The 22,177-nt window shown below is 35.3% G+C and overlaps 1 protein-coding gene across 1 annotated transcript in view; it reads right to left on the reverse strand.

Moving 5' to 3' along the window:
- Positions 1–4,678: 4,678 nt before the first annotated feature.
- LOC144452458 (proto-oncogene tyrosine-protein kinase receptor Ret-like) overlaps positions 4,679–22,177 on the reverse strand; it is a 25,772-nt gene continuing 8,273 nt past the window's right edge. The window contains exons 7-21 of the mRNA XM_078143555.1: positions 22,067–22,177; positions 21,678–21,698; positions 19,729–19,938; positions 18,529–18,585; positions 17,367–17,668; positions 16,473–16,620; positions 15,290–15,397; positions 12,826–13,040; positions 12,158–12,280; positions 10,858–10,928; positions 9,752–9,792; positions 7,629–7,725; positions 7,109–7,208; positions 5,493–5,595; positions 4,679–4,980 (exon numbers count right to left, since the gene is read on the reverse strand). The exon at positions 22,067–22,177 is cut by the window's right edge and continues 142 nt beyond it. Of these exons, the coding sequence (XP_077999681.1) occupies positions 4,787–4,980; positions 5,493–5,595; positions 7,109–7,208; positions 7,629–7,725; positions 9,752–9,792; positions 10,858–10,928; positions 12,158–12,280; positions 12,826–13,040; positions 15,290–15,397; positions 16,473–16,620; positions 17,367–17,668; positions 18,529–18,585; positions 19,729–19,938; positions 21,678–21,698; positions 22,067–22,177 (1,901 nt within the window). The 3' untranslated portion in view covers positions 4,679–4,786. The remainder of the gene's footprint in view (positions 4,981–5,492; positions 5,596–7,108; positions 7,209–7,628; positions 7,726–9,751; positions 9,793–10,857; positions 10,929–12,157; positions 12,281–12,825; positions 13,041–15,289; positions 15,398–16,472; positions 16,621–17,366; positions 17,669–18,528; positions 18,586–19,728; positions 19,939–21,677; positions 21,699–22,066) is intronic.

A 22,177-nucleotide genomic window follows, 5' to 3' on the forward strand; every position in this document is an offset into this window, starting at 1 on the left:
GAATAATACAATGAATGTTCTCGTAATAAAAAATCTAATTTTTTTGAAATATTGATTAATGATATTAGTATCTTCAGTTTTTTATAATGTTTTTTTAGCAGTCTTAGACTAGTTTCGCGCCTTAGTGGGCATTTTGAAGAAGTTTGAATTGAATTCAACGGAACTATGAAAAATATATTTTCTATGTAAGTGTTTACATTACATGTAAGCCTAGTGTTAGTTTATTGATTTGAACAACTATTACGGAAGTTGGAAACTTGCCATTTTATAAGGTGCATTGTGGGTAATACAATGGTAATTTCCCACAATACACCTTTCAAGATGGCGATTTTATCCATGGACAAACACGAATCTGTCATTGTTGTGAACAATCTGTGACATTATTGTATTCTTACCCAGCATACCCATTTTACTTCCGATCGTACACACTGGATTGGTCTGTCTGTAACACCCAATAATTCTTCATATTTTTCCCGCTGGAGAATGCTCTATTTAAATAACAAATTGGCGACTTGAAATAACCGTGCTTGAATTTTCATAAGTACGATAATATATTGATACGTTTATACTGTGACCACCCCAGTGTAATACTGTATATATGTCTTGCTCCATAAGTCCTTCAGTCCCATCTTTATTTATAACATATAGGTGACCGTAGTATTGTATAAATTTAAAAGTCAAAATATCAAAATTCACTTGATTTTGTTTAAATATTCAAATATTTTGATACCAATATGTACGAATTTAGAGTTAGGGGCGAGATCTCTCCCCTTATGGACCGTGACTTTTACGATTGTCCGTTATACTACAGTAAATATATGACAGTGGTGAGATTAGTGCCGTCAAGCAAACAAACCGACAGCCAGACAGGCAGACAGACAGACAGACAGACAGACAGACAGATAGATAGACAGACATACATACATACATACATACATACATACATACATACATACATACAGACAGACAGACAGACAGACAGACAGACAGACAGACAGACAGACAGACAGACAGACATACATACATACATACATACATACATACATACATACATACATACATACAGACACACACACAGATACACACACACACTCACACACACACACACACACACACACACACACACACACACACTAAAAGTTCAAGTGTAACATGTAGTAGATTAGATAGTTTGGTGACACTTCGGCGAACTAATCACACTGGAGTATGATAATCAATGATTCGAATCGAAACGAAATGAAACGAAACGAATCGAAAACATTCTTTCGTTTCATTTCGTTGAATACCATAAACCATCACCATTGATCTCATCAGATAGTTTAAGCACTGTAAATGTTCACTGTAAATCTACAAAAAATAAAACTTTGCACTGCAGTGGTCTTCCCCAGACTGAATGTTGGGGTTCTCAATTTGTGTGAGGGTATAATGTGAGTGAAGTTTATCGCTTAATTATCAACATCCACTCATACATTAATGTCAACTTGTTACAATAGTCTCTCTTAGCTTGTCGAAACCAATCTCTCTGCTGTAATAGTGTAATAGTGCTTCAGACGATATCATCTCGTAGGTTTGTTTCTGACTTAAGCAGACAGTAGACTGGTCTTTCATTTTGTTACTACCAAACCAGAGTGACTACTAGTTTCAGTAAGGCAACATGGTGTTCTTTACCTTCTCACACAATTTGAAAGTATTTGTTACGAATTGCATGACACAAAATACAGACACTGGTAGTATGCAGGCATATAAAATGACACATTTTATCTCACTGTGAACACAAATCAACATCACTGTCTGTGAAACAAGGGAGATTCAAATACAAAACTGTTTATTTATATTTTGTTTGTTTAATTCGTATAAAAAGTTGTATGAGATGTAAACAACTTGACGCTGCCTGATTGAAACTCTATAGTCACTCTAGTTTGGTAGTAGATGGATAATCAGAATGTGTTGATAAATTATATCTTTGAGATCCTGGCGATCACATTCAAGTTAATATTTTGTACCGTATTTTTTAGTAATCTCTGTTTCCTTTCACTTTCTCATGATACTTCAGTATAATAAATTATTGTAGGACATTTAATTAATTGCTGTATTTCTGGATATAACTTTACCTTTCATCCATAGACTTTGCTGTGTACAGAGGCAGTGACGTCACCTAGCTATCTTTTGATAGGTCCTCAAAGACGTCGTCCTGTGCCACTTGGGACGTTTACATTGACGTCAATCTTTTGTTCATACAAAAGATGGAGTTTCACTGTTTACCGTGGTGTATTGATCGTACCCTAAAGGTGTCGACATTTTAAAGCTATCATGACATTCTCGATGATAATAGTGATGTAGAACAAAGTAATAAAACGACAAACGATATATAATGTGAGGCGGTGCGAACACACATTCTCAAAAATAACCAGCCACAAGTGACATGTGTGAGGAGCTTGCCTCAAGCAGGGAACCGTTTACGTTTTATATCCCAAAGGGAATGCAATTTTATGGTTCGTGTGTGTGTGTGTGTGTGTGTGTGTGCGTGTGTGTGTGTGAGTGCGCGACTGTCTGACTGACTGACTGACTGCCTGACTCTGTCTGTCTATCTGTCTATCTATCTATCTATCTATCTGTCTGTCTGTCTGTCTGTCTGTCTGTCTGTGTGTGTGTGTGTCATCAATATCTCAAAAAATGGATTGTCACTGTAGCAACTTTGAGTCTTCCAAAACATGTGATTGAACTCTAAGGCAATTCAGGACACACCTATATGTATTTTAAATATCTAAAAGGTAATCTTTGAGATTATTCCACCACTAGAAGGTAATTCAGAACCACGTGAGCCTTGATGGCGTGATTCAAAGTCATCAAACCAGCGACACTGATGTTTTGTTCAATAAATAGAATGATTTATTTTATGTGTCACTTTAATACATAATCATCATTGAATAACAAACTATTTACAAGTCCATAGTAGGAGATTCAAACCATTACTCAAAGTATCACGCAAACGATATCCATGTATGTACTTTCTATGTCATTAGAAAGATGACCTTAAAAGAACCTCTCTCATCAAAACCAATTACTTTATACCAAATCAAGTTCTCCTATTCTAATATAGATAAATAAGTAATGATACTATAACAGTGAACTTAAGAATGTAATCTTAAGGCGTTATCAAACAGAACAGTTATAAATAATTATCTAACATCGATCTCCGATAGTTATTCGTGAATAATATACAACAGACTAAAATACATATATACACTTGAGCGAAGCATGTGAGGATTGTGATTCTATTGGTGTAGCCTTTTCTGCTATCTATGACTTTCATACACCTTTGGATCGGGAACTATAAAGTAAGACTTCGTCGATTTGTTTTATTTCGGGATATAACCGTCGTTATTTTTCCACGTTTCTTGATAAATTTTGTTAATTTTCTGTTCCCCAAAATCAGGACAAAAGAAACTTACAAAGAACATAAAATCTTCAACGGTAATAGAAAAGTTAGTTCATTGAAAAATATATAACAGATTGATTAAAATGCCCAAGGGGCACTGTAAAATACCTTTTAAAAGCACTTTGTTTATGTCATGTTTGAAGGTATTCGAACCATTACAATACAATGAAAACGCACTCCTCCTGTGTGATCGTAAATTCTACATTTCACAAAAAGTGCTGTCACTGAGATTATCAATTTATGTTTAAAAAACAAGCTTAAGGCATACACGCACTCGGCATTGTCTTCAAAAGAGTGACTGTGCTTTAAAAAATAATATTTCAACGAAGACAAATTGACTTAATCTGCGAATGTGTGCGGCTCATCTGAACAGGTGAAATAACTCATAGCATTCAGTTATTATATCATGAATATGTTTTATTCGACATGGTCAGTAAGTTATTAGAAATATGGTTTCTAATCACCTGCTAATACAAATACTGATGAATATGCCGATGAGAGAGGGGAAACACGCCATTTTTCGTGTGTAACCAAGTGTTGCAAATCGTATGGATTTAGCCGATACGTCTAATTGTTCCCATGGAAACGGTATGAATGCTTAAGGAGGAGTAGAGGGATTACTAGGTGTACTGTTCTTGATTATGTTTTCGATTTTTTTCTACTTGAATGTAAAATTATCTCTTTCTAACACATGTGATTTCATCCTTATATTAGGATCTTACTTTCTTGATTCAAAATACTTGCTTGTTATTTAATAAATACTCCACAGTTATTTCTTCATATCGTCGTATCATCACCGTAACATCACATACCTGTTCAACTCATTTTCAATACTCAGGGGATTCTGACTTACAATGTTTTTGGAATCCCCGCTTAAACTCATTTCTACTAGAATTATGTACGTTAGCAGGCCCCATAATGGTCAACCCCATTGGCTATCATCGACGTCGACGACTCGCAAATAATACTATTTGGTCGTTATTGTAAACACCGTTTACTTATCAAAGAACTGGATATACAATTCTTTTAGTCATCTATTCCGGGAAAACAAACATAAATTGTCCACCATTGCTGACACGTTTATGAAAATAATTTTCATAGAATTCTCAATGATAGAAATGGTGTTTTTTTTAAAACGTTAACACTCATTGAGAAAATTCGTGTTTTTTTGTGTTTTTCTCATCTCTCTATTATTATAGTTCAATTATACTTCATAATTTGAGAAACAGTGTTCCTCTTCGTATATCCATTCCTTGCGTGAACAGACGCTGGTGAGCACCATAGCAAGGACGCCGTCCTTCAAAACGTTCTGTTTAAAAATGTAAACGTAGAAAATTGGAAATCTCATCAAACTTCCGTTGATCCACACTTGTTGTACATGTTAGGAATAGTGCTACTATGGCAACGTGGTCTCTGTGGTAACTCAGTCATTTTATTCTGTTCATTCCGTACTTTCTGGATATCAGAGCATGATCTGCTGAGAGTTAGGAACTTGATTTCGCCGTACAGAGATTCGTCGCTAGTTCTTCCTTGACTTCCGTCTGTAACAAAAGGACGATGTAACCATATTATAGAACTATTAGCAGTATTGATTGAATAGTCCAATCACACTTTCTGATTTATTATATGGGTATAAGACCTACTACATAGGTGTTGTACAGCTTGCATTGAGAAGAGTAATGTAAAGAAATCAGAATTGTGAAGTGAACGATTATGTGGTATTCATATGTTATGCTGTCAGTCGGTAGGTCAGTGTGTGTGTGTGTGTGTGTGTGTGTGTGTGTGTATGTGTGTGAGTGTGTTTGTGTATGTATGTATGTATGTATGTATGTATGTATGTATGTATGTATGTGTGTGTGTATGTATGTATGTATGTATGCATGTATGCATGTATGCATGTATGTATGTATGTATGTATGTATATATGTATGTATGTATGTATGTATGTATGTATGTATGTATGTATGTATGTATGTATGTATGTATGTATGTGTGTATGTATGTGTATGTGATTATTTGTGTATGTGCGTCTTTTAATGTATTACATACTTACCTTCACTCTCTGATGATATGAGGCTTACTTTCACCTCTTCATCATCACTTTGATCAGCCTCGCCTTCTGACAACGAAGTATCATTACTAAGATCGAGATATTCCTACAGATAATTGAAAATAATTTATCATGTTTCATGTGCTTAGTTCTCTTCTTAGTTCATTTTACAAAATGATATATAAAGAGAATATGATGGACAGACCAAGTCTATTTTAAGATGCCATGCAGCGATATTCTTCCTCGGCTGGCTCCTTTTATCTTGGGCAAGGAAGATGCTCCATGCTACTACACAAGGGCATGGATTGTTCCTATCATAATTCATGAGCAGATTTAACAGGGTTTGCGAATGTTTGTATAAGTGTGAAGACATGTAAAGACTGGTGACTAGATTGGGGATAAATGAAGAAAAAACAGTTTATTGTTCGGACTTTTCAACAGTCTCCTTTTCAAAATATTGTATATCTATTTTCGCGTCGTATTAAATATAAACCATTTTTGGCACAAAAAACGTAAGCTTTCAGAAACACTCAACTATCTTGTGTGAAAATGAGTTGGAAAGGTCTGATTGCTATCACAGTGTTCGAGTTAAAATGAGATCTCTCAATGACACTCTTAAAACCAGCAAGCTTAAGCCTCGATCGTAAATTCTCATTCCTTATCATTTTTACGATAAATATAATGGATGTCGTGATCATGCAATCATATTTCACAGAAAAGTTATAATTATATAGTTATGAAAAACATGTATGCACCCCATGCTATTAAATTGTATGTGGAGATAATTTCTCTTCCACTCCACAGGGACTATTATTGTGGATCACGTTGCATTTTTCAATACACGTTTATAGACGTAATGATCAAAAGTTTGCAAGGGAATCAGCTTCAATATACTCTTATTTGTGTAAATTTCTGTAACGTATAGTTAATTGTAAAATATTAGTAATTGGAGTATTTGTTTATATAAAAATTAACTAAATGCTGAATAATTAAATACACGTCATCAGGATGAATGAACTGTTTCAACAGAGTCCTTTTAAGTGTCGATTTATCTCAATATGTGAGACGAAATTAATAATAAAGATTACGTTCGTAGGTAACATTGACTACATTAAACAAGATGCAGCTGAATTTTGCACGCTTTATTTAGTAATCACTGTTTATCGAGACAAGCAACGATGACTCATCATGAAGTTTTTCATGGTTCAGTCTAGTTAGTCAGTCTACAAATCTACTGTGCCCATGAGAAACCAAAATCAGCAGATTATTCTTCATTGATGAGCGATCACTTTTGTTCGTGAAAAGTTTCCATAACGTTACAGACAATACACCAATTAATATGCAGCTGAAAGCCTCTTTCACGAATGTACTCCATTGAGACTTGATGATGCTCTTGAGTTTGTTTAAATTGATCTAATTATTTCCAAATTTAGATCTGAGTACCAAACTACAGCGTTAACGTTGTCAAGGCCACTTTCAATACAAATGTCATCTCTGTTGACAGCAATACCGGAAAATCCCCCCCCCCACTCCGGATAAGATCCCACTTGAATACAATACACAAGGTCAAAGCATTCGTGCATGTCTGCTTAAAATAAAGGTATAGTGAGAAAACTTACCCTATTTTGTTCAAGCATTTGTTCAAAGATTTTTTCAAGTTCAGAAAAGTTTGGCCTTTCTTTTGGACTTGTTCTCCAACATCTCAGCATTATGTCGTATCTAAAGGGAGGAGCCAAAGAATAGCTTTAACGTTTAAATGTACCATCAAAAGAAAACACTGAACTAGACTAAATACTTGCAGGATTACACTTATATTCAGTTATCGGAGGAATATGGACAACAATTTTAATCGAATAGTAGAGGGTATTATGAGAGAGGTCAAATATACACAAATATCCTCTCGCCTCTAAGTTTCGTCATATTTATGGACCGTCGTTGCAGAGCAACATGGTCTATATTTTTATACAATCTGTGACGAACAAGGGACGAAGTAAAGGCGATTAGAGTGACTATGTCATATCCGAAATTCCTTGCCAATTGTATGTTTTATTGCCCGCTGCCCATGAAATCTTCTAAACACTGTCACAGATGAAAGAATGCATATCTACAACTGAAATGATGTAACAATGCGATACTTACAATTCATCGGAACAATTATCAGGTCTTTCCATACGGTATCCTGTTTTTAGAATATGGAATAGTCTTTCTGGTGGGATACCAGGATATGGAGTAGCACCTGGAAAAAAGGACGAATGGGCTTAAGACAATTCATCCCAAGGTATATTTGATTGATATCAAAGCTACACATGTCGTGAAGTTTAAAGATAGACACATCGTGTCCTTAAATTGCTATGTCTCCCACTTTATTTTTACGACCCATTTATTCTAGTCATTGCAAATGAACAGAAATACGATATATTACTCAATGACCTTTTCGATATCTATAAATGTACATGTGATATATTCGTGTACGATTAATATCGTGATGTCGTGTATTCAACAATGTTTTAACTCATGTAATATATTTTGATAGTCTTTAAATCTTTACATTATTATTTTTTACTTTAAGACATTCCTTTCAAAGCATTTTTATTTGTTTTATGGAGCCGTCGATTGAAAGAAATATCAAACATTATTATCAACGTGAATAAATCACTCCTCGAAACCAAGTGTTACGCTAGCAACCCCTACCCCTTGTAGTGAGGATGATAGCATGCATACATGTGATGGTTTAGATGAATGTACATTTATATACTGTAAATGTCTAAAGTACATTACTTTGCATTACCATTCAGGATCTGACTCGCTTCATGTCTCATAAACCAGTAATTATTTTTGCTGCTAGTTTTAATATGATACATACAGTCTATACTTTTTCTTTCAGGGTTGTTCAAATATTTAATATGGAAAATCACCTACGAACTACGCCATGCACGTTTTTGTCTCGTGGATTAATAATAAATTTTGTTAGACGCCTGCTACTAGCATGTGGATATAACAAATATGGTCTGTGTGTTGAAATTCGTGGTTAGTCAGGTATTAAACTGGCACCAGTCCCTTGGCAGATTGGTTCTGTCTTATAATCTTTAATTAATGTTTCGAATTTGTTACCCATTTCAAACTTTGGGGAGGAAAATGTGGTCAACTTCTTATCTTTATTTTTTCCAAGTTACTAGAAGCCTTCCAAAGGGCTGGTGTCAACTTAAAATGAGGTCACTTAACAGCGAATATAATAGGGAATGATAGACAGGTACACAGATTACTCTGGCAAATTCAAAAGAGAGTTACAAAGACTAAGGCTACTATGAATGCAAATTAGTCTTAGTACCCTCTCGTCTGCTGATTGGCTAGAGTAATATGTGCACCTGTCTATCATCCTCTCTTTGTTCGCTGTTTACTAACCATATTTCAGGTCGATAACATCTGAGCACTGGTGACTTACACTGACACTGACACCAACTGGAGGACAAAAAAGTTGACTACATTTTCCTTCCCGAGAATTTAAATGAATAACACATTCAAAACATTTGAAGATTATGAGACAACAAGGGAATGATGCCAGTCCAGTCAGGTATGGAAAATCCCTTATAAAACTACATAATACACGTTTCTTTTCATAAGCTAATAATCGTGTGTCAAAATGTTGGACGCCAGTAGTTAGTTTTGATATGATCACATGACGCAAACGATCCATATATTTCTGTTTGTGGTTGATCGAATATGCAAATTCGTCTAAACAAATTAATAATAATTTTTTGAATGCCTGCTGCTAGCTTAGAGACATGATATATACGGTCTGTGTGTTTCACAATTCATGGTTGATCAGATATGCAAAAACACCGACATAACTTTTCTATAACAATAATAATTTTAGTTGGACGCCAGCTGCTAGATTAATGATATGACATACATGTTGTGTGTCTTTCCGTTCATGGTTGACCAGATATGCAAAGGCAACCACATAACTAGGCTGTACATGAAGTAATAGTATATTGATCAACCCCCGATGCAGTCGTAAAGACGAAATCGAGCACGTAAATAACCTTTGTTCAATCAAAGGTACGGGTTATGCAAGTCGTGACTCGACTAGGATATAATATGTGGGTCAGATTGTCTTTGATACAGACTTGAATGTATAACTTTATCAACCCCGTTTGTCGTGACTCAAAGAATTCGCAATTTATCAACAGACGGATAATCATGGTTTAAAACCATAATTAAACGAATTTCCCCTTTCAGTTTTTTAGAACTAGTATACTTACCGAGTGTAATTATTTCCCACAGTAATACACCAAACGACCACCTGTGATTGAATTAAAAACATGTGTAATCAGCTTGTGACGTCATACACTGCTGTGCCGTCAGATTATCATGCCTTACATAGAGTCGATTTCTATGCAAAACCTATCTAGCCGAATTATATTCACTCTACTCTGTCTTACAAAACCACTTGCTGTTGTGTGTATTGGGTCAGTTTTTTCTTAATGAGTGGAATTTGAGATTAAATCCCAACACTGTCAAGTGACACAATCGTCTTTCAGTTTTTCTTAGAAAGACAGTTTGACTAAAGAGTCATATTAGTCCTGCTCTTGGTAAAGAAAATGATAGTATAGTGCATCATTATTGCTGTTGTTCAAATACTTTGTGAAAGAATGAGTATTTGCATGGTCTGTGGCTGTATTTGCATGGGATTCAGTGTGATACAACAAATGTGTTTTTGGCGAAGACATATAAACCTTTGTGTGACAAAATGTAAGTTTCACACATTAACGACAGGTTCAACTTGAGCTGTTTTTTTTTTAAACTCAGTAAGATGATAGAAGGAATGCTCTGTCTCTTTTGTTGTGTTCGTTTAACTCATTGATCATGTAAGCATTACAGGATTATGTATGAATGATTCATCGATTGATTGATTGATTGTTTGACAGATGCATTTATGAATTGAACGATTAACTGCTCAATGATTTAATGATTTATTGACTGATGGATATACGAACGTAAGGTACCGTAGATAGTAGTTTGATTGATTGATTGATTGATTGATTGATTGATTGATTGATTGATTGATTGATTGATTGATTGATTGATTGATTGATTGATTGATTGATTGATTGATTGATTGATTGATTGATTGATTGACACTTGGATGGGTGAATCTTTGATTGAATGGTTAATTGATGAAGCATTGACTAAGTTTACACGTCATTTATGTCCTCATTATACAGGTCTCTAAACACATTCACGTACTTCTCTAGTTTGTCAGCAACTGTGACCACGTAGATATATTAGTCAGGAGGTGGTGTCTACATGTGTTAAGTCACCGACTAATTTTCAGTCGAAGATAACAGCATTTTTAATTGATACTCACACGTCACTTTTCGTTGTGTAGATTTGATCATACAGAGACTCTACCGCCATCCATTTCACTGGTATTCGACCCTACAGATAGAAAAAGGGCACGTTTGGATCAGTGTCAACGAGATGTAGTGAGGGCATAATAGCCTGCATATCGCATTTCCTTTAATCTTTCATCCTGTACACGTCTTTCCTTCTTTCCTTTCCTTTTGAAGATTTCACATAATTTTGGCCTGGAGTAAAACTCGGTCCAAGCAAAATATCGTATAACTTCGACTATGTATATGCAAATAAATAATAGCACTGCAGTATCTTCTGTATTTGAATTACATTTCATGAATAATCCCAGCATTTCGGTACAACAGGCCAAATTTGTATACACAATGAAATCATGCCCTTGATAAAATAGCTGAACGAGTAAGCCTACATATGTTAAATCTGACTAAATTTTGTAAAATCACTTAAATCAAACATAATGTTATATCACACGGCATTTCTGGGGTAACTTGATGTCATATGAAGATCTTAAGACTGGTACTAGAAAAAAATAAGTCGCTGTCTAATCCCTATCAGGCTTATGATGTACTAATCCATATCAGGCTTATGATGTCATGGCGACCTCAGGAAAAGGGATGTTATCCTGTATTATTAAGCTACCTAGAACCCTGTGTTAAAGTTCAAAAATGAGAATTCATTCAAAATGTTGATGTTTTCCGTATAAATTTGAGAAGGCGAAAAAATGATAAATAGGATACGAGTACCCCGACATGTCTGTCAACTTGAGATTCTAGTGAACTTCTTTAGCCTTAAGTACCAGTTACAAATTTCGTACTCAGGGAAGAAACATGCCCAACGTCCAACACTCTTTGGAGTATCGATCGTATTGCGACTATCAATCTTAATTTATTCCTTAAACTAATTTAATGGCGGTATTCATGAAATTCCTTTGCTATAATACTTAACTTGGTTGTATGTAGCTCTGAGTATCGATCAGTGTTGTCGCACCAATCGAAGACAAAATTTGTACTGCCACTACCCTCCCATTTTAGTGTGTACTCATATCTGCCTGCTATAAATTGCAATTTCATTCTTTATCTTTCTGAATTGTCCATCAACAGGAAATTTTTTCCTATCACAAGTTCGGTATGTCTTACGCTGTGATAACTACTAGTATTGTGATATTATGATGTGCAGAAGATAAAATTCAATACTCAAATTTTGGGTCATGATTAAATAACGTTCGTAGTTCATATACAGTTTCTGTTCATATTTGTCATTAAGTAAAGAGAACTTTCTGTTTCGTTAAAACATACCTTACTCTTTTTCAGATAGGCATCACTCTCATAAATATCCCGCGTTAATCCAAAATCAGATATCTTCATTATTTTCCCTTCGGCTACTAGAACGTTGCGTGTCGCCAGATCACGATGGACTAACTGTCAAACAATAGGATGAGATTTCATTCAAATATCGTTTTATCCATTCATATTTAATTTCCCTGTATATACCGCCTTAACCAATGATATTGTATTACACCAATCAGGAGGGACAGGGGACAGGGATCTTAAGGATCGATTTCAACTTTATAATTAAATTACTTCAATGTCAGCAAAATCTTGATAGACAACAACAAAATAAGCTGCACGCAAGTGGTATTCGATATGTGACATACCCCGACGTTTTTATATAGCATAATAATAGCATAAAATGAAATGTTAACAACGACAACTCTTGACAAACTTAACACTGTGCATATCAAGTATATTTACTTTGTTAAAGAATCTGTGTTGTGGCATTTACATGATTAAAATGTTCTGAAAAGTATTCCGATTGAAAACGAATATGTTAAAGTCAACACTATTGTAAAATCTACTGTAAAATTAGCGTATCATTCGCCGCCTTAAAACCTAACCCTAAGCCTAACCCTAATTGCACTCCTAACCCCTGTAACCGAACACTCTTTAAGGTAAATATATTGTACCTTCATTTCCGTGAGGTACATCATCCCTTTGCAAATCTGCCATGCAAATGACATCAGATCTCTGGAAGTAACTGTTTCTTCTATGGACGGATTGTCTCCATTCACCATTAGATTAAATTGGTCTTGCACATACAAGGTTTCTAGGCGTCTAGAATCACGTAGGTAGTGTCTGAGGGAACCGTGATTACAGTATTCCACTATCAGATAAAGTGGACCTGGTCAACATACGAAAAATAATTGATGTTGAATGTGGAGTGTCGAAAGTGTATATAAATGGTTTTCAAATAGGTTGGGGAGAAGTGTTCTTTCTATTAGGCAAATGATCGCTTTATAAGTGAATCAATAAGGCGTTATGATACGAATGAATCCAGATGACCTGAAGCAGAATGTCTTGCGGTACGTCAGAATTCTGTTTAGCATTTCTACATGTACATTTCATCGTATGGCTTGACAAAACCCTTACCAACATAATTGCATTTTTTAAACTTGAGTTACCATTATCATGAATATTCCACCAAACAAAGAAAATGCATAGCAATGTAACAAAGTTATCTTTTAAGCAAAGAGCATGAAATGTAGCAATATAAAGAGGGTTTTCGTCGGGCCAGACGACAATTTACTGCAGGTTCACTAGTTTCAATTGCACATGACAACAAAATCTAGTGAAAGAGTCACCAAAGTGAATATTTATCAATACTACACAGCTTTATTAATTCAGTGGATTGAGTGAACCATGAGCAAGCCCTGACGAAACCCTTACCAACATAATTGCATTTTCTTAACTTGAGTGAACCATGAGCAAGCCATGTAGATGTAAGAGCAAAACCACTGCATGATTTGAGATAGCATTTGACATTCGAGTATAGACAGGTTACAGGTAATTACCAAACACTCATGTGTCGAGAGGATCTAGTCAGTTTTGTATCCTTTGGCATGGTCGAATCAACTTTTTGGGTAATTGATACTATTTTAAACTTAATTCCATTGAGGATAAGTAGCCGAAGCAATATAATCATATGCGATAAGGGGAAATGTAATTGAATTTCCTGTAAGGCAAACATGTGTACAACTGACTCGAGTAAATGTCTATAGTTTGCCTTCATCTTGGCATAGTGGTGATGACTCGTATGGGTGTTGTAAATATCCTGAAAAATTTATATTTATGGGTATGGTGTGTGCAAACAAGTTGTACAACACATCAACCAAGTCATATTGATAAGATCAGGTTACTGGGAATTATACAGCCAACTTCACCTCGCCGAAATAGTGTGTGTGCGTGTGTGTGTGTGTGTGTGTGTGTGTGTGTGTGTGTGTGTGTGTGTGTGTGTGTGTGTGTGTGTGTGTGTGTGTGTGTCTGTGTCTGTGTCTGTGTGTCTGTGTCTGTGTGTGTGTGTGTCTGTGTGTGTCTGTGTGTGTCTGTGTGTCTGTGTGTGTAACCACTGAAGTCGGTAAAGGTTTCGATGTATACATGTTATATAGTCTACTGCAGTGGGCCGGGTAGTAGCAGTGTATCACAGCTGATTTTATGTGTTTCCATTTGTAGTGAGTCGGTGTGTGCATCTTTAGTGTTATTTATTCCATTCCAATTATGATTTTGAGGAATTTCATTATCTCAGGCTTAACAAATTATTATATATACTAATAAAACAGAAAAAGGTGCTACCTAAGCTCCAGAAAAGCAAAAGTAATATCTATGTAAATTGAACGCCAACTAACCCATCCATTGATTCATGTTGTATATCCCAAAATTTGACAATTGACCTTTCTCTTCTTAGAGAAGACGCGTTTGCATTAGCGTAAAAGCCATATTTTCTGTTTTAAACGCCCTCAATGCATTTATAACAGTGGCAGCTACATGTAATTCCACTTCAAGTAAAGCAAATTAGACAATGTCTTTAGATGGGTAAGTGACACTGTCATATACCTATAAACAGGAAAGGAAACTAAGTATCTTCCGAGACCCTTAACTATATTACAAAATTGGTATGTATTTAGAACAGATCTTTGTATGACAGTAAACATATCAGAATAAACAGTTTCAATGTAGCTCAAGGTACCGAGGGTACTATTATATGGCAAGTCTTGTTCAATAAACATCAAACTTTACCTCTAGCCCCTGAATAGAACTTTGCACATGTGTCACGATATCGTATGTCAATATGAAGGATTAGTTGCTGTTTAAAATCTGACCGTAACTAAGATGACTTCAAAACGTGAATTATGTTTCGCGTTGCAGTGATCTGTGATGGATTGTTCAGAACACATTAAGCTGTTCATGACCTTCGCCGCGATAATGACTGATTTGTGCCTTATTTGTCACAAAACATCAGCGTGTGAATGATTACGTTGAAATGTAGGGAAATATGTCTTCGACAAAGACTTGTTTAAGTTGTTATATTGCTCGAAGGACAGCAGTGTCCATGATTAAGAAAGCTGGATATATAATAATGTTCATAATATTTACCTTTATGTGTACAACAACCCAACAATTTGATGACATTAGGATGATTGACCTGCTTCAGAAGGTGAAGTTCTGTCATCAAATCTCGTAGCTCACTGCTTGAAGCTCCATCTGCGAAATTAGATTTTTGAAATATTAATCATGACAATCGCCACATTATATCAATACGCCCTCGCTCTCTTGTAGCCATTTTTATAAGAAAAATATTCACTTTTCTGGTATTCAAATCAGACGTTCTGTAATACACTTTGTGTTCGGGGTCCATCAAGAGAAAATGATGACAGTGCCGAGACCACCTGCGAGCCATTTAATGCATAGTAATTTGAAAATGTCAATTTGAATTATGTCGCCAACCCTCTGAACACTAGATTCGTTTTCGTCTTAATACATATCCAGAACAAACCAATTGGTAGAAACTCTTGCTTGTCAAATGCTGGTGGTGTATTCATTTCCGCCATTTGAACAATTTATACGATTATTGAAACCATTAGAATGAATTGAGTATGAATCGAAATATACAAAAGTCTCCCGTACTATTTCATTCACAATATGAACACACCGGAAGGAGCAATGGCCCCCTTTTTACTAAATTACTTCCATTTGCTAATAAAATTTATATGGAGAATTCTATGATCGTTTCATCAGCAATAAAATTTGAAATGTAGATAAAACTATGCCTAAAGGAACAACCTTCATGAATAAATTAACCAACAAGCACGTGACTAATGCTCGTTTTCGATTTTTGCAATTTATTTACGAGGTTATTATATGAAATATCTGAAACGCCTGGGCAATACTATTAATATCACATTTGAACCCTTCCTGGGTTACCATTTCATCCTCAATACCACAAGAGAAAATGTTAGTTTTCATATACCATGGTCTGTATGTCTGTCTGTCTGTCTGTTTGTCTGTCTGTCTGTATGTATGTATGTATGTATGTATGTATGTATGTATGTATGTATGTCTGTCTGTATGTATGTATGTATGTATGTATGTATGTATGTATGTATGTATGTATGTATGTGTATGTATGTATGTATGTATTCATGTATGTGTGTGTGTATGTATGTATGTGTATGTGATTATTTGTGTATGTGTGTCTTGTATAATTTAAGAATATATTCAATCAAAGACACAATATTACTTACAATATTAACAATATTACAATATTTGGTTTGCCTACTTTTTATCATCTTTACTGCAACTGGTGTATAACCTGTCAATCCCCTGATATTGAGTGCTTGGGCTTTCAGAACACGTCCAAACTCGCCTTCACCAATCACTTTCTCAAATAGAAGATTAGACCTGGAAAATTCCCATTTTGGGTCAAACTGTAAAAGTGCAGAGAAACTGTGAATGGTCATAAAATGTTAAACCGAGTAGAATGTAAGGTCTATAGATGTTAGACAATCCAAACAAGTATCTGAATTAGTCAAAATGGGAAGAATTCATTTTCGAAACTTTCTTTTTACTTTGTTTGTTACTATAAAGTCCAAATTATGCATATTTTGCCAATACGAGCAGTAAAATCGCAAAATTTTGCTGAGAAGGCATGCTGTTTGGAATCAGCGCCATCACATTACCCTAGTAAAGTTGCCTTTCAGCTTCACATTTTACTGAGATTGGAACCCCCCCCCCCTCGTATAAATGAAAAAATAAATAAATAAATAATTAATCAATTAATTATAAAAATAACAAAACGTTTGTATCTATTCGAATGTAGACCTTAGTCTTAAACCCATAGTACATGGCACCATAATTGTTATGATTTTCATAGTTGTTATACTTATTTCAAACTAATGTATATTTACTGTACTTTCTGGCGCATATATGGTTACCTAGTGATCAAACTTTCCATAAAACATTCAATTTGTCAATAAATAAATAATGTTCATTGCCTCTCTTATGTTCGCGACTGTTTGCTTAAGGTATTAAACAAGAATACACATACATGGTAACACAGTGAATATAAAGATAATCCAGCTATTATTAATACCAATTCCAGTAGAGGTTTGATGTATAGATGTATGTAATGACAAACAGGGAAATGTGAGCTTTAGCTTGTAAATATTCTTACATCTGTTTTGTAAAATCGACTATGGTTTGGAAGCCATGTGTCTGCAACTTCTTGTACAAGTGGCGGCGTATCGTCTAAATAATCCGACGGAATGGCACTTATGGATACATTACTACCTATATCCTTGGCATTATACTTTTTAGGACTTCGACGCCGTTTCTTCCGTTGATTGTATCGCAACATTGCTATAGCAACAATTAAGATTAGTGATCCTGAACAAATACCAAAGGAAAGCAATGTTTTGCAGTTCCTATCGCAAACAGAGTTTTGTTCCACCGTTTCAATTGGAAATACCTGGTTACCTGAAATGTCAAACGTCAGAGACATCCATCAATGTACAGTGTATGTGGTTTGTAGCATTGCTTGCAAATTAGTAAAGAGTTTTGATTAGTCACATGTAAATGGTTTAGATTGGAAGGTTTACCTTGTTAGATTCACGGATGTTTTAGATGGTGTGGATGAGGTTGTGTACTTCAATTAAGTTCGAAATATTATTCCTGCGTATGTGTTTTTACACTAGGTGACTATTTGCCAGCATTGACACTGTGAGCCTACAGGGTGTAAGCCTTGACTTCATACAATTTGACTTGTTTTTCAGTCATATAGTAGTTCAAATGTGATGACACAATGCAAATTCCTAATCTCTTGAGTATCTTGTTTTCGTTTACAACCTAAGAAAATCTAATAACGTAATGTCGCATTGACGCCTTTCTTTAATCCCTACCATACATTCGTTCACCTATGATATATTTGTATATTGTTAAACGATAAAACTGGTAAGGTATTATAAAAGCCATTAATTTTATATCCTGGGGTATTTTATGATGCATTTATACTGCATATTGGCATAATAGGAATACATGGATGTTATATGACTGTGCTGTTTGTGGTAATAAATGTACTGGTGCTAGCACTGGTGGTGATGGTTCGACTGTGATTTTCTGTGTTTTGAGGGTTTGATATAACCTTAAGCCTGAGCATAATGGGTGTGCATTAGTTATGGCCTAAATGCCAAAATGGAATTCTAGATAATAATACTTGCCCATAGTATTGGTATCCTCATATCTCACAGTGCTAGATATGGCCTGCTGGTAGAAGGCGTTTGTCGGTATTATTGGGTCACCACAATAGCACACAAGAGTGGGGTAACAGTAACACACACCCTTAGCACTAATACCCCTAACGGTTGCCTCCACAGAACCTGAGACCTTTGATCCGTCTAAAAGAATAACAATATTGTTGTTATATATTTGATTAAACTTGTTCTTTGGCGTTTTCTTTTTCTTTCAAATTTCTGTGATCGTTTTATGTATAAGATATACAATAAAAAGTGAAATCTTTGTGACCACGAAATCTCGTGTGATTACGTCAATCATTTTATCCAAAATCTTCCCTTGACATTTTAATATGTCTGCATATAGTTGACATGACAAATTACCAGTGTTGAATCACGACTGATAATTATGTAAATCCAGTTTTTAGATTTCTTATGAATATTCAATATCAGTGAGACTGCTGTCCAGTGGGGACTTTGGCAATCTCCGATTTACGCAATCACTCAAGATTTCGAAAAATATTATGCAAAGAAAAGATCTTTCAGTCAACTTGATTGTCAAAATGTATTTTATTTTGAATTATTTTCTCAGTTTAATCATCGCAATAATGCAAATCATGATAAATCATATACATTATACCATGCACAAGCCAAGTTGAACAAAAATATGGAATATATACTCTGGTCGTTCTACGTCACGACAACGCTCGTCTACGTCACTGGTTCTGTTGTGTTCGAAATATGAGTTAAAACATTCTAAATTGCCATTATTTTCCCCGATTTTTCATTCATGTTATTGGCACTGGTATAATTATGTTATTCTCCAATAGTTTTCTTCATTCAGCCGGAAAATAGTCGTGACCTAAGGGTTTTGTCACTTTTCGTCTAGCAGCCCATAGTGACAAAGGCCCCTTAGGTCACTTGTATTTTCCTTGGCTAAATGAAGAAAACATCTGGGAATAACATCTAATTATCTACAAAGATCCATTATATTTCGAGTTCAAGGCTGAATTTGCAACATTTCTTCAGGGTACACATATTATTATTTTAGTACGTGTTATAATCACGGATTGCCCTTTCAAGTTGACTACCATGGTCATTTAATATTTACAAAAGACAAGCCTTTGACATTTACCACCTGGGCTTTCAACATATTCCATTCGCTTTTTCAAACCTATTTTTTGAAACGACTATTTGTAAAAATTTAAGTCTAATCTTTAAATACTGTGAATGAACTTCTGTGGAAATGGGTTGTAATTCTTTAAGCGCTGTATAATGTTATGTAATCTAGGTCTTCCCCCTACTCACCTACGCAGTCCTGTAGACACAGTGTCGGATGTTCGTTTTCCCATTCATCACACACACGATCAGGACAGGTATCATTGTTCGGGGAGCAGGTGGAGTACACCATCCCCTGTCCTTTCCTTTCTCTCCAGACACATTTACCAGTTGGAGAGCCTATACCACATGCTCTCTCACAACCGGTTTTGTTGTCAAATATGGAACACTGCTTAGGGTCTGTACATGCAAAATAGAATGTCTCCAAATTTACGTTTAACCTATTTTTATTCCTACAAAACATTGCTCAAGATCAAGTAAGATTTAGAGGCGAGATCAGTTGTTTAGCAGAGCAATAGGAAAGTTGGTCTTGAATAAAAATGCATGATTCAATGACCTTTAATTTCACAACAGCAGAAATCGCTGGAGTTGGATATCATTACACTTTCATATATCAATAAAACACATTTTATTCCAAATGAATACTACATCAAGAAAATAAGAAACAAGTCTTCGTAGAAGACATATACCCACCCCAAATACCTCTATGACTACCGTACCGGATGGTTGTGGTACATTGTGACTCACAAGGTAAATTTCAGGGTCAAATAAACAGATGCAAGCTTAAAGTAAGAGTCACATCTGACAATATACGGACAGATACTTGAATAGAGTGCATGTTTTTGTTTGTTGTTGAATTACTGTAGTACAAATAAATGGTGGATTTTCACCAAATATGGCCACTATTCAAGAAGAAAAAAAACACATATAGGTAGTATGTCATTCTTGTGCTAAGTTTGAATGAAATTGAATATTGCATGTCAGAGAAATGATGTATTACAGACGTACGCATGGGCAGACGGACGGACGGAGCTCATTGTAATAGTTCCCCCTGGGCGCGCTAATTAGAGATATTTTGTATAAGCAGTAAAACAGTTTGAAAGTGCGACAAGTTTTGCACCTCGGCGAGCATATTTATATATCTACTGTTCAAGTGTCTAAAAATCTATCTTTTCGACGTTCTTTGTAGGAACTTCAGAATAACGTAGTCTTTGTTTTCGTCCTCTGATTTCATGCCATTTCTTCAAAAAGTATACACTGAACATCGTAACCTTATTATTTTGCATCAGAGAATAAAAGACTGAGAGAACTGGTATAGATCTTTTAATTAATACGTCTAGTATGCACTATGTAATCATTGACTCGACTGATACTTGTCACTGTACATGAATTACTCCAAGTCAGACCCATACCTCGTTGGGTAAGAAGTAAGGCGTGTTGCAACCCAGTCACATGTTGTAGCCTTTACTTCCCCAAATACATGTAATGGAATATGGTATGTAGTTTTTTCTCTCATATTAAGACAGTTGACCTTTACAAGACAATTCCACAGTGTACTGATTTACAACATCCCGATATTATGGTATATTGTATATCAAACAACCTATCCCCGATCCGAAAACCCACCTTTGAGGACACGTCTTTCTCTAGCGCTATCTCATGTATTTGCTTTACTGTTCTCTTTTAATTAAATCAAAACGACTCCATGAAACCCTTTTCAAATAATTCGTTATAACCTAATGTTATATCATTGTTTTTCGTATCTGTATATCATTTAACGCATGACTAGAAACAATCAATTGTTGTAATTTCCTACTGTTTAACCATTTCAGTAGAAGCTATATATCAAGTAATGCTCATGCATTTTCAATATTACGTACAGAATCCTACGGTGTATGTATGTATGTATGTATGTATGTATGTATGTATGTATGTATGTATGTATGTATGTATGTATGTGTGATGTCTGGAGTTGAAATTTGTACGTTTGTGCTATGGACAAACTACACGGAAATGTCCCAGCGCTATAAATTTCCATAACAAAATTATCGTTAAATACGTGAGGCTTTGCGAAGAAGCTGATTGACATTGGGACTATAAGCCAAGTTATAACATCCTAAAGATATATCAAAACTTACCACAGTGTAGTGCCCCTGTATCTGCAAAAGACAAAGAAAAGTAGCAATATAATTGTTATGTATATTATATAACAGTTAGATTTTCAATGTGAGTTTCTAGTTCAGGAAGTTATGTTTTCCATTGTTCCAGTATGGGCTCTGTGTTATTGGTTTCTCCCCATCAGATGTACGGCCATTACAGATTGGGAGAACAGTTTTATAGTGTCTTTTTAAGTTTCCACATCCACAATTTCTAACGAGACTTCACAATTGTCGCGATTTTTTCTCGAATACGTAGAGAAATGTTTTGGATCAACAGTGTAAAACTAGGTGGGGTCGGGTAACCAAAACCAAATGATTGTTTTAGTTCTAATACCCAGGTATCTGATGATATTTCCTATGACACTTACCCGCTCTGCCGAATTCAATACTAACATTGGTCATCGCTATTATGTACAAACCATCAGTGGCCTTCACTTGAAAATGTACATTCTGACTTGTTACCCGTTTCAATGAGGCTG

The sequence above is a fragment of the Glandiceps talaboti genome, chromosome 22 (genome assembly GCF_964340395.1).
Source record: "Glandiceps talaboti chromosome 22, keGlaTala1.1, whole genome shotgun sequence".
NCBI lineage: Eukaryota > Metazoa > Hemichordata > Enteropneusta > Spengelidae > Glandiceps > Glandiceps talaboti.